This window comes from Sebastes fasciatus, chromosome 24 (genome assembly GCF_043250625.1).
Source record: "Sebastes fasciatus isolate fSebFas1 chromosome 24, fSebFas1.pri, whole genome shotgun sequence".
Classification (NCBI taxonomy): Eukaryota; Metazoa; Chordata; class Actinopteri; order Perciformes; family Sebastidae; genus Sebastes; species Sebastes fasciatus.
In genome coordinates, this window is record NC_133818.1 from 1,041,378 (window position 1) to 1,058,707 (window position 17,330).

The window sequence follows — 17,330 nt, forward strand, 5'->3', positions numbered from 1 at the left end:
AGCTTTGCAACCAACTAGCAACCACCTAGCAACCACCTAGCAGCCACCTAGCAACCACCTAGCAGCCACCTAGCAGCCACCTAGCAATCACCTAGCAACCAACTAGCAACCAACTAGCAGCCACCTAGCAGCCACCTAGCAACCACTTAGCAACCACCTAGCAACCACCTAGCAGCCACCTAGCAGCCACCTAGCAGCCACCTAGCAATCACCTAGCAACCAACTAGCAACCAACTAGCAGCCACCTAGCAGCCACCTAGCAACCACTTAGCAACCACCTAGCAACCAACTAGCAGCCACCTAGCAACCACCTAGCAACCAACTAACAGCCACCTAGCAACCACCTAGCAGCCACCTAGCAATCACCTAGCAACCAACTAGCAACCACCTAGCAACCAACTAGCAGCCACCTAGCAACCAACTAGCAACCACCTAGCAACCAGCTAGCAGTCACCTAGCAACCACCTAGCAACCGTCTAGCAACCACCTAGCAAACACCTAGCAACCGCATAGCAACCGTCTAGCAAGCAACCAGGAATCAACTAGCGACCACCTAGCAACCATCCAGCAACCACCTAGCAACCAAATAGCAACCACCTAGCAACCATCCAGCAACCACCAAGCAACCAACTAGCAGCCACCTAGCAACCACCTAGCAAACACCTAGCAACCACCTAGCAAAAACCAAGCAACCAACTAGCAACCACCTAGCAACCGACTAGGAATCAACTAGCAACCACCTAGCGAAAACCTAGCAACCAACTAGCAACCACCTAGCAACCACCTAGGAATCACCTAACAACTAACTAGCAACCACCTAGCAACCAACTAGCGACCACCTTGCAACTACCTAGCTATCAACTAGCAACCACCTAGCAACCACTTAGGAATCACCTAACAACCAACTAGCAACCACCTAGCGACCAACTAGCGACCACCTTGCAACCACCTAGCGACCAACTAGCATCCACCTAGCGACCAACTAGCAACCACCTAGCGATCAACTAGCAACCACCTAGCAACCAACTAACAAACCACCTAGCAACCACCTAGGAATCAACTAACAACCAACTAGCGACCACCTAGCGACCAACTAGCAACCACCTAGCAAAAACCTAGCAACCAACTAGGAATCAACTAGCAACCACCTGGCAATCAACTAGCAACCACCTAGGAATCACCTAACAACCACCTAGCGACCAACTAGCAACCACCTAGCGACCAACTAGCAACCACTTCACAACCAACTAGCTACCAACTAGCACTACAGACTTCACCTGGGGGCATCTCAGTAGCTAAGTAGCTACATGCTAGCTTCACCTCTGAGCGATTCCTGCTAACGAAGCTGATGTCTTAGTAACATTGTAGTTTGGGTGTGATTCTCTGGTCTCTGGTTCAGACGCTGTGGCCTGTGGAAAACCTCAGATCCACTTTGCCCCGAGGGTTGTCAACGGGGTGATCTGCCCTAAAGGACACTGTCCGTGGCAGGTCAGTCCTTCATCGCCGCTCTACACCCCAAAACTCCTCTCCGAGCCCGTCTGGGATAATGTATTACATTGTTGTGAATGTTGAGAGCGTAGTTGGTTTGTCTCTGCTCAGGCGCTGCTAACTGAACGTAACGTTTTCATCTGCGGAGCGATCGTCCTGTCCGATCGGTGGGTTTTAACTGCTGCTCACTGCGTCTGGGGGAAACTTGCCGCCGTCTTAAACGTCACGGTCGGTAAGTCTCCCGAAACCCTCGACCGCTTTTAACCCTTTTTGGTTTTTATGTCTTTTGTCTCGTCAATCATTTATTAATTTGATATGAACGGTAAAATATAAAAGTTGTGTCCCTGTGAAGGTGAACACGACCTCAACGAGAACGACCGGACTGAGCAGAAGCGGCGGGTGGTGAAGGTGCTGATCCACCGCGGCTACAACAAGACCAGCTCCGACAGCGACATCGCCATGCTGAGGCTGCACCGCCCGGTCAAACTGGGACCCTACGTGGTTCCCATCTGCCTTCCCGCTCGGAACAGCTCCTTCAGCCGAACCCTGGCGGCCATCCGCCACTCCACCGTGTCCGGTTGGGGGCGCCTGTCGCGGTTCGGTCCCGCCGCCGGGATCCTCCAGCGGCTGGTGCTGCCGAGAGTCCCGCAGCAGGAGTGCCGCCTCCACACCAAGCTGAACATCACCAGGAACATGCTCTGCGCCGGGCTGAAGACCGGCGGCCAGGACGCCTGCAGGGGCGACAGCGGCGGCCCTCTGGTGACGCGCTACAAGAAGACCTGGTTCCTGACGGGCGTGGTGAGCTGGGGGAAGGGCTGCGCTAACGAAAACCTGTACGGGGTCTACACCAGAGTCAGCAACTTCCTGGACTGGATCCAGGACATCATGTCCACCGTCTGAGATGTTCAGGTCCAAACCCAGAAGAAGTTATTACTCAACCGGAGAGTTCATAACCTGTACTAATACAGATATACAGATGTGTAATACAGCTATACAGATGTGTAATACAGATATACAGATGTGTAATACAGATGCTGCTGATTGGGTAATTTGTCAACAAATAAAAGATGAAGACAAACTGAACTTGTTGATTCATAGCAACCTGTACAGCTGCAACATGAGTTCCTCCTGTGAGCAGCCACCTAGCAACCACCTAGCAACCACCTAGCAGCCAACTAGCAGCCAACTAGCAACCAACTAGCAGCCACCTAGCAACCACCTAGCAACCACCTAGCAGCCAACTAGCAACCAACTAGCAGCCACCTAGCAACCACTTTGCAGCCAACTAGCAACCACCTAGCAACCAACTAGCAGCCACCTAGCAACCAACTAGCAGCCAACTAGCAACCAACTAGCAGCCACCTAGCAACCCCCTAGCAACCACCTAGCAGCCACCTAGCAACCACCTAGCAACCACCTAGCAAACACCTAGCAACCGCATAGCAACCATCTAGCAGCCAACTAGCAGCCACCTAGCAACCACCTAGCAGCCAACTAGCAACCAACTTGCAACCACCTAGCAACCACCTAGCAGCCAACTAGCAACCAACTAGCAGCCACCTAGCAACCAACTAGCAGCCACCTAGCAACCACCTAGCAGACACCTAGCAACCACCTAGCAAACACCTAGCAACCGCATAGCAACCATCTAGCAAGCAACCAGTAGTCAACTAGCGACCACCTAGCAACCTACTAGCAAGCAACCAGGAATCAACTAGCGACCACCTAGCAACCATCCAGCAACCACCTAGCAACCAAATAGCGACCACCTAGCAACCATCCAGCAACCACCTAGCAACCACCTAGCAACCACCTAGCAACCATCCAGCAACCACCTAGCAACCAACCAGCAGCCACCTAGCAACCGCCTAGCAAACACCTAGCAAGCAACTAGCAAACACCTAGCAAGCAACTAGCAACCAACTAGCAACCAACTAGCAGCCACCTAGCAACCACCTAGCAGACACCTAGCAAACACCTAGCAACCGCATAGCAACCATCTAGCAAGCAACCAGGAGTCAACTAGCGACCACCTAGCAACCTACTAGCAAGCAACCAGGAATCAACTAGCGACCACCTAGCAACCATCCAGCAACCACCTAGCAACCAAATAGTGACCACCTAGCAACCATCCAGCAACCACCTAGCAACCACCTAGCAACCATCCAGCAACCACCTAGCAACCAACTAGCAGCCACCTAGCAACCGCCTAGCAAACACCTAGCAAGCAACTAGCAAACACCTAGCAAGCAACTCGCGAAAACCTAGCAACCAACTAGCAACCACCTAGCGACCAACTAGCAACCACCTAGCGACCAACTAGCAATCACCTAGCGACCAACTAGCGACCACCTTCAACCACCTAGCAACCGACTAGGAATCAACTAGCAACCACCTAGCGAAAACCTAGCAACGATCCAGCAACCAAATAGCAACCACCTAGCAACCATCCAGCAACCACCTAGCAACCAACTAGCAGCCACCTAGCAACCACCTAGCAAACACCTAGCAACCAACTAGCAGCCACCTAGCAACCACCTAGCAAACACATAGCAACCCACTAGCAGCCACCTAGCAACCACCTAGCAACCAACTAGCAACCACCTAGCAACCACCTAGCAGACTGAACTTGTTGTTGATTCATAGCAACCTGTACAGCTGCAACATGAGTTCCTCCTGTGAGGGTCAGAAGCTCTAGTTAGTCCGGGTCATGTTGAGTCAGACGGGGATTTCCACTGGGAACATGTGATCTATAGTTGGGGGGGGGGGGACCAGACTTTGCACCGTTGGGTCGACAACGAAGCAGCACAACCTTCTGATGAAATCCAACGATGTGGCTGAGAGTCTTCTTCACCTTCGTCTTCAGCGTCTCCAGCTGCCAGCCGGCTTCAGGTGAGCCAAGTCAACGTTTGAACACAAGTCCAGCTAGTGTTGCACCAGATGAAGGCTTCTGTTTGAACTCTTCCTTCCGTCTCTCTGTGTGGAAGTCTTTCTGGATCCGGGTCGAGCCCATGGCGTCCTGGTCCGGACTCGGCGGTACAACTCGGGCTGGCTGGAGGAGCTCCAGATGGGGGATCTGAAGAGGGAGTGTCTGGAGGAGAAGTGCTCCTACGAGGAGGCCCGGGAGGTGTTCGAACACACCGAGACCACGGTCAGAATCCGTTTTATTATTCTGGTGTTTAGGTTGTTCCGACCAACCGGTCCAGAAAACGCTCTGGAGGGAATTCCTTCAAATTTGGCACAAACGTCCACTTGGACTCAAAGATGAGCTGATGATAGTTTGGTGTTAAACGGTCGATGTGACGTCGGTGTGAACTGACACCGGACCGGTTGGCGGAGGAAGACGAGTGTTACTGTAAAACTAGTTTCTGTCATTTGGACTGATATCTGTGTTTCTGTTTCCTCAGGACGAATTCTGGAAAACGTACAACCGTAAGCAACCACACATTTTCTTATTTATTCAATCTCATACCGGTATAAAGTCTCCTAGCATGAAGTCATGCTAGTTGCTAACTGAGGCTAACGGCGGTTCCGACCCTGATCCAGGGCCATCATACTTTTGGCTCAGTGACTCTGAAAATCTGCTATAAGACGAATATGGAAATGCACGAATGACTTTCCTCGCCAAACTTTAGCGTAAGTTTGGAGCGTTATTTAACCTCCTTCATGACCAGCTAGTCTGACATGGTTGGTACCGATGGATTCATCAGGTTCTGTAGTTTCAGATGATACCAGGATCTTCACTCTAGCTTTAAAACTGAGCCGCTACAACCTCCGAAAAATCAATCGCATTAATGCGTTAAAGAACGAGTTATTATCTCGTTAGCTTTGACAGCTCTAGTTATTTGTTTTAAGTGTTGTGGTTACCAGAGATCGTGATCCATGATTCATAGTAGACGATTGGTGCTTGGTAGTTCTTAAACTGTGTGATCTATTGTACTTTAATCCTGAACTAAAGACTGTGTTGTGGTCCTGTAGTTCCAGACAGCTGTGAATCGACTCCCTGTCTGAACGGCGGCAGCTGCTCTGCTCAGGGTTCAACCTACACCTGCTACTGCCTCCCTCAGTTCAGCGGACTCAACTGTGAGCAGGGTGAGCAAAACAAATGCTCCTAAATCATAAATACCTGACCTCTACAATGTGTACATGTGGATTGTTAAAAGTACCACGATGTCAAAATACAAGATCATGTGTGATGCTGCTGTTTTGATCTGTGGAGTTCCTCAGGGCTCTAGTCTGGGTCCTGTTGTATTTCCTGTTTATACGTTACTGTTGGGTCTTTTAATTCATCATTTAAATGTATGTTTTCACTTCTGAAACTTCTGACACACGATTGTACTTATCAGAAAACTAGTTGACCTAAAAGTTCAGTATTTTGAGCTCTAAATTAGGAAACTTTTCTAACTTTAGACGATATCTTATTAAGGCAAAGTTTCTTATTTAACACTGATACATATTTAATCAAATGAAGGTTGTTGGTCCCCAAAACTAACATTTTTTATTGGCATCGATACCGAAAATCAACAAGTGAACAACCAGATATTTGCTCTTCGTGTTGAACTAAATGTTTTTACAGGAGCCGTCAACGCCACCTGCCAGCTGGAGAACGGAGGCTGTGACCATTTCTGTGATGAAGACGAGGGACGACAAAGACTGATCTGCTCGTGTGCTGACGGCTACTTCCTGGACGTCGATGGGCGGAGCTGCGTAGCGAAAGGTCGGAGTACGATTTAATGCTTTCATGTGATTTTTTTGTGTTTTATCGTCGTTCATATTAGAAAATATTCTGACTCAGTTTATGCTGAAAGTTCAACTTTGTCACAATAAGATAAAATATATGAAATGAAACTGTAATTCTTTTTGGCTCAGTATCTCAACAATTTGACTGAACAACAGAGGTCCCAGTGTCGATCCTTGTGGGACGCCACATCTGAGCTTAAAATAAGACAATAATAATTTACAAAGTTAACTTTAACCGTATGATTTGTTTTTGTGGTTTCAGAGTCGATAGCGTGCGGTATGGTTCCGGTTCTGCACGGACAAAACAAAACGGAGCAGCTGGACTCTCGAGCTCGGATCGTCGGGGGAACGGAGTGCCCCAAAGGTGAATGCCCCTGGCAGGTACGTTACAGTTAAAGGGACAGTTCACCATTTACTGTTTCACTACTGCTTCTTCACTCCATGTCAGGACACAATCAATGAGGAGAGTCTGGAAAGTACCTTCAGAACCAGAACCAGGTTCTGGTGGAAAGTCTCCAAAGATGTCAACAAACAAATATCCTAGAAAATGAAAATGTAAAAGCTGCTTGTGTGCCGCAGGTCCTGCTGATGTATAAAGGTAAAGGTATCTGTGGAGGAGTGATCTATAAACCTACGTGGATCCTCACAGCCTCTCACTGCCTGGAGGACACCGACGCTCAGTTCCTGAAGGTGGTCGCAGGTACGAATCCTGACTCATCGGCAGGTGTGTTACCATGTTAAAGTTTGACCATTAAAATCATCGAGCTCTGTGTCCGTCAGGTGAACACAACACGGAGGTGAACGAGGGCACGGAGCAGTTCCTCCAGGTGTTGGAGATCTTCATGCACGAGAACTACGTGAAAAGCACCGCCAACAACGACATCGCCCTGCTACGCCTGGCGGCGCCCATCGTCTACACGCCGTACGCGATCCCGGCGTGCCTGCCGACGCGGCCGCTGGCCGAGCGCGACCTCTGGGCCGTTGGCCTGCACACGGTGAGCGGATGGGGGAGGCGGGGCGAAAACGGGCCCACCTCAAACATCCTGCGGCGGCTGAAAGTCCCACGGATCCGGACGCAGCAGTGCCTGGAGGAGAGCCACGTGGCACTGACGGAGAACATGTTCTGCGCCGGATACATCGAGGGCCGGCAGGACTCGTGTAAAGGCGATAGCGGCGGCCCGCTGGTGACGGAGTACAAGAAGAAAGCGTTCCTGCTGGGGATCGTCAGCTGGGGGAAGGGCTGCGCCCGACCGGGCAACTACGGCATCTACACCCGAGTGTCCAACTACCTGGAGTGGATCCACAACCGGACGGCGACGCCAAACCCACCGGCCATCACCACCGAGGCTTCGACACACAACCTGACGACCTGAGAGTCCGTCCCGTAGTTTATATATATCTATATTAGGGCTGTCAACACTAACGCGATAATAACGCAAATCCATTTTAACGCCACTAATTTCTCTAACGAATTAACGCAAATAGTGATTTTTAGGTTGTAGCGGCTCAGTTTTATAGCCAGAGTGAAGATACTGGTATCATATGAAACTTTTATTTTTGATATTTTAGGTTTTATTGTCATTTGAAGTGAGAACTTTTTGGGCAGTCCTTTAGGTAGGTTAGTTTTCTGACAAATACAGTCGTGTGTCGTCTGCAGAGAAGTGGAAACATACATTTAAATGATGAATTAAAAGACCCAACAGTCATAAATAAACATGAAATACAACAGGACCCAGACCAGAGCCCTGAGGAACTCCATCACTCAGAACAGCAGCATCAGACTCATTTCTTTAACGCATTAACGCAATCAATCTTTCAGAGGTTGTATCGGCTCAGTTTTAAAGCTAGAGTGAAGATCCTGGTATCATAGTAAACTACAGAACCTGATGAGTCCATCGGTACCAACCATGTCAGACTAGCTGGTTAAATAACGCTCCAAACTTACACTAAATGTTGGAGAGGAAAAACTGTCATGTCCATTTTCAAAATTGGGGCTGCAGTTTGCCATGTTATGATTGGAGCATATTGTTTTATGCTAAATGCAGTACCTGTGAGGGTTTCTGGATCAATATCTGTCATTGATTTGTGTTGTTCATTGATTTACAATAATAAATATATACATACATTTACATAAAGCAGCATATTTGTCCACTCCCATGTTGATAAGAGGATTAAATACTTGATAAATCTCCCTTTAAGGTTCATTTAGAACAGATAAATAATGTGTGATTAATCATGATTAACTATATGAATCCATCGACAGCTCTACTTATATCAAAGTACTTTAAAATAACTTATGTAAACTGTGAAATTTGTATGTTGTTAATGTTGAACAGTATTTAGCGATGGGAGAAAAAGGTACAAATACTTTATCTGGTTACTTTATAATTAAATGTTTGTCTGTGAGGCGTTCAATGTCCGTCTGATTTATTAATTGTGTTATAAATCTGAGTTTCTGTTATTGCATCATAACATGAACAATAATTTCACGTTGAGGTGTCTTCTAATGTTAAAGTATCTAAACTATGATTCAAATTGTATATTCATTATATTAATATAATTTATTGTATATTATATTATATATATTTTATATGAATAAAACATCTAAAATATGTTTTTTTTAATATATTTTAGTGTTTGTCAGGTTTTGTATTCTGCTGTCAGTTTATTTAGTAATTTCACAATAGAGCCAGTAAATGTGTGTGTTGCATTATTTCATCATTCATGTACACAACTAGTAACTACTAGTAACGTGTACCTTTACTGCAGTACTTTATATTTCTAGTGTTACTGCTGATACTTTAACTACATGAAGCTGATGATACTTGTGTACTTCAGTAGGATTTTGCTGATAATCGATGAGCTGGCAGTAACTGGACGTGTTTACTGACCTGCTCGGAGGGTTCAGCGGCTCGTTGGGCGTCGACTTCTAAAAGACTCAAAACGTTGTTTGTTCGTGTTTTCGTTGAGACTCTGAACTCATCATGTTGCTGAAGAGCTGCTGCGGCGTCTGGATCCTGCTGTCGGCCGTCGCTGCTGCTGCAGGTAATCAAGGAGGCATGTTATTAATGTTTATATATATAAATATATATACACTACAGTAAGTAATCAGATGTTACGCTGATGATGTTCGTCTCTCCCTCAATAATAACTATTTTATTCTAACATAAAAACAGAATAATGTTTTATTTACATGTGAAATAGTCTGAATGAACTGTTCCAACAGTAGTGTATTTCACAGTTAATTAAAAGACAAGTATTTCTGGGTGTTTCCTGCTCCTCATTTAGTGCATGTGTTGATGGTTATAGGTTTAATAAATGCAGCTATTTGATCGTTTGCTTCAGTGTTCGTCGAGAAGCACGAGGCCAACCGAGTGCTGCAGAGATGGCGGCGAGCGAACAGCGGCTTCCTGGAGGAGATGAGAAAAGGAAACCTGGAGAGGGAATGCGTCGAGGAGATCTGCAGCTACGAGGAGGCACGAGAAGTCTTCGAAGACGACGACCTGACGGTCAGACAAAATTTAAATGTTGTTTAACACAAGACACTGAATCTTTAAGAGTTTCTTCTGGACTTTTAGTTTTTCAAACCCTGAAAATCTGAGTCAAAACTTTTATTGTTATTTGACAAAAGCAGATATTTATTTTTGGAAAATAAGTCATTCTTTGTTAAATATAGCTTATGATTTGACAGTTACATGTTTGTATGAGCTAACATTCGTGAGAATTCTTGTGCTGCATAAAAACTTTTGGCTTTAGCTCACTGTCTGTTGATACATCGTCTGTGTTTCTGTAGAAAAGCATCTTCTGTTCTTGAAAATGTTCAGTTATGATGAATAATTCACTCTAACATGTTCAGTTACTGTATATTTATGTGGTTATTTGTTAATTTCTTTCTGTCTTTGCAGGACCAATTCTGGCTGACGTATGCACGTAAGTAACACCTTTAACTTTGTCCATTATTTATAATTTGTGGTCATGATTTTCATCTTTCATCTTTTGAAAGACATCAGGAAGGAGGTTTGTTCTAATTAAATAATTTTGTAGCAGCAGAATAAAGTTTTAATAAAATGTTTTGATTGGAAGGTAAAATATTAATAATTGATTTTATGTGTCAGGTCGTGACCCCTGCCAGGTCAATCCGTGTCGTAATAACGGGACATGTGTCCGCATGGGGACGTCCTACCAGTGTTACTGTCCTGAAGGATTTGAAGGTCAATACTGTCAGACAGGTAAAACAATACATTCATTAAATATCAGATATTTAAATTATAAAACAGCAGCTGGAAGTTATTTTAGTAATTCATTGAATTTATTTATTAAATCTAACAATTTCTGCTGAGAGTAAAAGATGCTAATGACTAGAAATTATAACCATATTACATTTGTTTTACGAATTTACACGTGTGAAATGTTTCGGATAGATGTGACGATAGTAAATGTACTGATTTATAAAGTTGTTCCGTTAAGTTGTTTTAGAAGATTGTTAAGTTGTTTTAGAAAACTGTTAAGTTGTTTAAGAACTGTGTTAACTGTTATTATATAAATATATATTGTGTCTTTATGTCCTCAGTGATAGAAGACCTGCTGAAGTGACAGTTCAGGAATACGACGTAGTAATATTAATGTATATTAATGTTATAATATATTTATGTCTTCAGTGATAGAAGACCTGCTGAAGTGTCTTTACCAGAACGGACACTGTCAACACTTCTGTGACGGTTCAGGAGTTCGACGTAAATGTTTGTGTGCTGACGGATACAAACTGGGAGAAGACGGACGTCAGTGTGTCGCTCAGGGTACAAATATTACTTCCATAAACATGTGTTTACTAGTATTATACGTACCTTTGTGTATTCAGTTCAGCCGGTGACCAGTAGGGGGCAGCAGACTCTGAACTAACAAAAACAAACAAGGAGGACCGTTACGACGAGATGCTAACAGAACGTGTTCCTGCTGCTGCTAAATAACTAACAACTAACAAGTATTTACAGTTAAGTCAAATTGTTAAGTAAAGCTGTTTAATAAAGTTGTTTAGTAAAGTTGTTTAGTAAAGTTGTTTAGTAAAGTTGTTAAGTAAAGTTGTTAAGTAAAGTTGTTTAGTAAAGTTGTTAAGTAAAGTTGTTAAGTAAAGTTGTTTAGTTAAGTTGTTTAGTAAAGTTGTTTAGTAAAGTTGTTAAGTAAAGTTGTTAAGTAAAGTTGTTTAGTAAAGTTGTTAAGTAAAGTTGTTAAGTAAAGTTGTTTAGTTAAGTTGTTTAGTAAAGTTGTTTAGTAAAGTTGTTTTGTAAAGTTGTTAAATAAAGTTGTTTAGTAAAGTTGTTTAGTAAAGTTGTTTAGTAAAGTTGTTAAGTAAAGTTGTTTAGTAAAGTTGTTTAGTAAAGTTGTTAAATAAAGTTGTTAAGTAAAGTTGTTAAGTAAAGTTGTTTAGTAAAGTTGTTTAGTAAAGTTGTTAAGTAAAGTTGTTTAGTAAAGTTGTTAAGTAAAGTTGTTTAGTAAAGTTGTTAAGTGAAGTTGTTTAGTAAAGTTGTTTAGTAAAGTTGTTAAGTAAAGCTGTTTAATAAAGTTGTTTAGTAAAGTTGTTAAGTCAAATTGTTAAGTAAAGCTGTTTAATAAAGTTGTTTAGTAAAGTTGTTAAGTAAAGTTGTTTAATAAAGTTGTTAAGTAAAGTTGTTAAATAAAGTTGTTTAGTAAAGTTGTTTAGTAAAGTTGTTTAGTAAAGTTGTTAAGTAAAGTTGTTAAGTAAAGTTGTTAAGTAAAGTTGTTTAGTAAAGTTGTTTAGTAAAGTTGTTAAGTCAAGTTGTTTAGTAAAGTTGTTAAGTAAAGTTGTTTAGTAAAGTTGTTAAGTAAAGTTGTTTAGTAAAGTTGTTTAGTAAAGTTGTTTAGTAAAGTTGTTTAGTAAAGTTGTTAAGTCAAGTTGTTTAGTAAAGTTGTTAAGTAAAGTTGTTTAGTAAAGTTGTTAAGTAAAGTTGTTTAGTAAAGTTGTTAAGTCAAATTGTTAAGTAAAGCTGTTTAATAAAGTTGTTTAGTAAAGTTGTTTAGTAAAGTTGTTTTGTAAAGTTGTTAAATAAAGTTGTTTAGTAAAGTTGTTTAGTAAAGTTGTTTAGTAAAGTTGTTAAGTAAAGTTGTTTAGTAAAGTTGTTTAGTAAAGTTGTTTAGTAAAGTTGTTAAATAAAGTTGTTAAGTAAAGTTGTTTAGTAAAGTTGTTTAGTAAAGTTGTTTAGTAAAGTTGTTAAGTAAAGTTGTTTAGTAAAGTTGTTAAGTAAAGTTGTTTAGTAAAGTTGTTAAGTGAAGTTGTTTAGTAAAGTTGTTTAGTAAAGTTGTTAAGTAAAGCTGTTTAATAAAGTTGTTTAGTAAAGTTGTTAAGTCAAATTGTTAAGTAAAGCTGTTTAATAAAGTTGTTTAGTAAAGTTGTTAAGTAAAGTTGTTTAGTAAAGTTGTTAAGTAAAGTTGTTTAGTAAAGTTGTTTAGTAAAGTTGTTTAGTAAAGTTGTTAAATAAAGTTGTTAAGTAAAGTTGTTAAGTAAAGTTGTTAAATAAAGTTGTTAAATAAAGTTGTTTAGTAAAGTTGTTAAGTAAAGTTGTTTAGTAAAGTTGTTAAGTAAAGTTGTTTAGTAAAGTTGTTTAGTAAAGTTGTTAAGTAAAGTTGTTTAGTAAAGTTGTTAAGTAAAGTTGTTTAGTAAAGTTGTTAAATAAAGTTGTTTAGTAAAGTTGTTTAGTAAAGTTGTTAAGTAAAGTTGTTTAGTAAAGTTGTTTAGTAAAGTTGTTTAGTAAAGTTGTTAAATAAAGTTGTTAAGTAAAGTTGTTTAGTAAAGTTGTTTAGTAAAGTTGTTAAGTAAAGTTGTTAAGTAAAGTTGTTAAGTAAAGTTGTTAAGTAAAGTTGTTTTGTAAAGTTGTTTAGTAAAGTTGTTTAGTAAAGTTGTTAAGTAAAGTTGTTTAGTAAAGTTGTTTAGTAAAGTTGTTAAGTAAAGTTGTTTAGTAAAGTTGTTTAGTAAAGTTGTTAAGTAAAGTTGTTAAGTAAAGTTGTTAAGTAAAGTTGTTAAGTAAAGTTGTTTAGTAAAGTTGTTAAGTAAAGTTGTTTAGTAAAGTTGTTTAGTAAAGTTGTTAAGTAAAGTTGTTTAGTAAAGTTGTTAAGTAAAGTTGTTTAGTAAAGTTGTTAAGTAAAGTTGTTTAGTAAAGTTGTTTAGTAAAGTTGTTTAGTAAAGTTGTTTAGTAAAGTTATTAAGTAAAGTTGTTTAGTAAAGTTGTTTAGTAAAGTTATTAAGTAAAGTTGTTTAGTAAAGTTGTTAAGTAAAGTTGTTAAGTAAAGTTGTTTAGTAAAGTTGTTAAGTAGTATTTAAGAGTATTTCTACACGGCGGTACTGTTTCTTATATATCACAGTACTTGGTAGTTCTTTGGTGAAACCAGGTTTAACTTATTGTATAATGTATAACATGGTATTTAATATAGTATTTGTGTTTCCAGTGGAGTATCCGTGTGGTCAGCTGCCTCCACAGGAGCCGGGTCAGAACCAGAGCGTGGTGGATCAGACCAGACTGGTGGGATCCAACATCTGTCCTAAAGGAGACTGTCCCTGGCAGGTAACGGACAACATGTCAGGTATTATATACGTTGTATATATATATATACATAGATATATATAGATATCTATGTATATATATACAGATATATATCTATATTGATCTATGTATCTGTCCATCAGGTTCTGATTAAGCTGAATGGAAACAGTCACTGTGGAGGAGCTCTGATCAAACCCGACTGGGTCGTCACCGCAGCTCACTGTATCCATGGCAACGACCCTCAAAGCCTCACCGTGGTGGCAGGTAACCAATCAATCAATCAATCAATCAATCAATCAATCAATCAATCAATCAATGCTTCCTACTTAGTTCGGCTACACTTTTATATTACTAAAGTTGTTCTGTAAAGTTGCTTAGTAAAGTTGTTTTATAAAGTTTAGTAAAAATATATAAAGTTGTTCTGTAAATTTGTTTGATAGTTTTTTTGTAAATTTGTTTGAGAAAGCTTTTTTGTAAATTTGTTTGATAAAGTTTTTTTTAATTTGTTAAGTTTTTGTAAAGTTTTTATTAAGTTATTCTGTAAATCTGAATTTTGTAGTTTCGTTCAGATAGATATAGATATAGATATAGATAAAGACATAGACATAGATATAGACATAGACATAGATATAGACATAAACATAGACATAGATAAAGATAGACATAGATATAGATATAGACATAGACATAGATAAAGACATAGATATAGACATAGACATAGATATAGACATAGACATAGATATAGACATAAACATAGACATAGATAAAGATAGACATAGATATAGACATAGACATAGATAAAGACAGACATAGATATAGACATAGACATAGACATAGATAAAGACAGACATAGATATAGATATAGACATAGATAAAGACAGACATAGATATAGATAGACATAGACATAGACATAGATAAAGACAGACATAGATAGACATAGACATAGATAAAGACAGACATAGATATAGATATAGATATAGATATAGACATAGACATAGACATAGACATAGATATAGACATAGACATAGACATAGATATAGACATAGACATAGATATAGACATAAACATAGACATAGATAAAGATAGACATAGATATAGACATAGACATAGATAAAGACAGACATAGATATAGATATAGACATAGATAAAGACAGACATAGATATAGATAGACATAGACATAGACATAGATAAAGACAGACATAGATATAGATATAGACATAGACATAGATAAAGACAGACATAGATATAGACATAGACATAGACATAGATAGACAGACATAGATATAGATATAGACATAGACATAGACGTAGACATAGATATAGATATAGACATAGACATAGACATAGATATAGACATAGACATAGATATAGACATAGACATAGATAAAGACATAGACATAGATATAGACAAACATAGACATAGACATAGAAATAGACATAGATATAAACATAGACATAGATATAGACACATAGATATAGACATAGACATAGATATAGACATAGACGTAGATATAGACATAGATATAGATACAATAGATAGATATAAATATACAGTAGATACAATATATAGATGTAGATATAGATATAGATACAAGATAGATATAGATGTCGATATAGATAGATACAATAGATAGATATAGATATAGATACAATAGATAAATATAGATGTAGATATAGATGTAGATATAGATGTAGATGTAGATGTAGATAGAGATGTAGATGTAGATGTAGATGTAGATAGAGATGTAGATATAGATGTAGATGTAGATGTAGATATAGATGTAGATATAGATAGAGATGTAGATGTAGATGTAGATATAGATAGAGATGTAGATGTAGATGTAGATATAGATGTAGATGTAGATGTAGATAGAGATATAGATGTAGATATAGATGTAGATATAGATGTAGATATAGATATAGATGGAGATATAGATGTAGATATAGATGTAGATGGAGATGGAGATGGAGATGTAGATGTAGATGTAGATATAGATAGAGATGTAGATGTAGATGTAGATGTAGATGTAGATAGAGATGTAGATATAGATGTAGATGTAGATGTAGATATAGATGTAGATATAGATAGAGATGTAGATGTAGATGTAGATATAGATAGAGATGTAGATGTAGATGTAGATGTAGATGTAGATAGAGATATAGATGTAGATGTAGATGTAGATGTAGATGTAGATATAGATATAGATGTAGATGGAGATGGAGATGTAGATGTAGATGTAGATAGAGATATAGATGTAGATGTAGATGTAGATATAGATGTAGATGTAGATGTAGATGTAGATATAGATATAGATATAGATGGAGATGTAGATGTAGATGTAGATATAGATATAGATAAGGTAGATAAACAGTTAACGGTTTCTTTTCCGTTACCAGGGGAACACGACTTGGACGAGGCCGAGGCCACAGAACAGTTCATACCTGTTTCCATGGCGTTCGGCCACCCCGGTTACGTCCCGGCGACGGGCGACAGCGACGTGGCCTTGCTGCAGCTGAGTCGTCCCGTGACCTTGAACCGCCACGCCGTCCCCGTCTGCCTGCCGACCGCAGAGTTCAGCCGGCGGGAGTTGCTGCCGGTCCGCTTCCACACCGTGTCCGGCTGGGGCAAGAGGACCAGCGGGGGCATCGGCGGCGTGTCCGTGGCCCCGGGGTCCCCCGCCCTCCGCAGGATGTCCGTCCCCATCGTCCAGAACTCCCAGTGCTCCCAGCGAGCCCAGTTCAACTTCACCGACAACATGCTGTGTGCCGGCTACCTGGAGGGGCGCCAGGAGAGCTGCCGCGGAGACGACGGGAGCCCGCTGGTCACGCTCTACGGCTCCACGCACTTCCTGACGGGCGTGGTCGGCTGGGGGCGGGGCTGTGCACACCCGGGGTATTATGGGGTGTACGCCAACATGGCCAACTTCGTGGACTGGGTGGAGGGCGTGATGAAAGACCCGCCCACCATGGCGTCCGACATGGACAAGGCTATCGAGATGCTGGAGCAGACGCTGATGTGAGAACCCGCCTTGGCTTCATGAAACAGGAAGTTCAAGTCATTTCATTTCCTGTCTTGAAGGTTGTAACGTAACAAGCTACTATTAAAAACATCTGGATTCATGTGTTCGTCTGTAAAGATGCTGAATAAACAGAACTGACTGACAAGTGATGGATCGTTAGTGATTGATGCTGATGGATGGATATTATATAAATATATATATGTATATATATGCAAATATATATACATATATAAATATATATTATATTTATATATATAAATAAAGGAGTCATTCTGCATGATGAGTTCTTTTACTTTTGGTACTTTGAGTACATGTTCCTGATAGTACTTCTGTATTTTGACTTAAAGGTACAGTGTGTAGGATTTGGTGACATCTAGTGTTGTGGTTGCCGTGGTAACGCCGTTATCCATACCATAATATCACTACTTTAGGAGTTTCAGCTGTTTATGAAAACATAGTTATTAATATTATATTACGCACGGATCCTTTAAGGAACATCTTGACTTGAGGACTTTTACTTGTAACGG

At 40.5% G+C, this 17,330-nt stretch overlaps 3 protein-coding genes across 4 annotated transcripts in view; all 3 read left to right on the forward strand.

Moving 5' to 3' along the window:
* f7l (coagulation factor VII, like) overlaps positions 1–2,571 on the forward strand; it is a 7,257-nt gene extending 4,686 nt beyond the window's left edge. Inside the window, exons 6-8 of the mRNA XM_074627210.1 lie at positions 1,400–1,488; positions 1,600–1,720; positions 1,841–2,571. Of these exons, the coding sequence (XP_074483311.1) occupies positions 1,400–1,488; positions 1,600–1,720; positions 1,841–2,388 (758 nt within the window). The 3' untranslated portion in view covers positions 2,389–2,571. The remainder of the gene's footprint in view (positions 1–1,399; positions 1,489–1,599; positions 1,721–1,840) is intronic.
* A 1,654-nt stretch (positions 2,572–4,225) lies between these two features.
* On the forward strand, positions 4,226–8,643 carry f7 (coagulation factor VII). The gene is made up of 8 exons (XM_074627209.1): positions 4,226–4,380; positions 4,476–4,639; positions 4,896–4,920; positions 5,467–5,580; positions 6,065–6,205; positions 6,491–6,609; positions 6,808–6,928; positions 7,009–8,643. The coding sequence occupies exons 1-8, from the start codon at positions 4,320–4,322 to the stop codon at positions 7,599–7,601; spliced, it is 1,338 nt and encodes a 445-aa protein (XP_074483310.1). The 5' UTR covers positions 4,226–4,319; the 3' UTR covers positions 7,602–8,643.
* A 469-nt stretch (positions 8,644–9,112) lies between these two features.
* On the forward strand, positions 9,113–16,948 carry f7i (coagulation factor VIIi). Of its 2 annotated transcripts, none has more exons than XM_074627208.1 (8): positions 9,113–9,273; positions 9,574–9,737; positions 10,134–10,158; positions 10,344–10,457; positions 10,887–11,024; positions 13,687–13,802; positions 13,925–14,045; positions 16,181–16,948. In XM_074627208.1, the coding sequence occupies exons 1-8, from the start codon at positions 9,213–9,215 to the stop codon at positions 16,801–16,803; spliced, it is 1,362 nt and encodes a 453-aa protein (XP_074483309.1). In that variant the 5' UTR covers positions 9,113–9,212; the 3' UTR covers positions 16,804–16,948. The 2 variants fall into 2 exon arrangements, with proteins under 2 accessions (XP_074483309.1, XP_074483308.1); XM_074627207.1 differs by having other exon boundaries at positions 9,134–9,285.
* Positions 16,949–17,330: the final 382 nt, after the last annotated feature.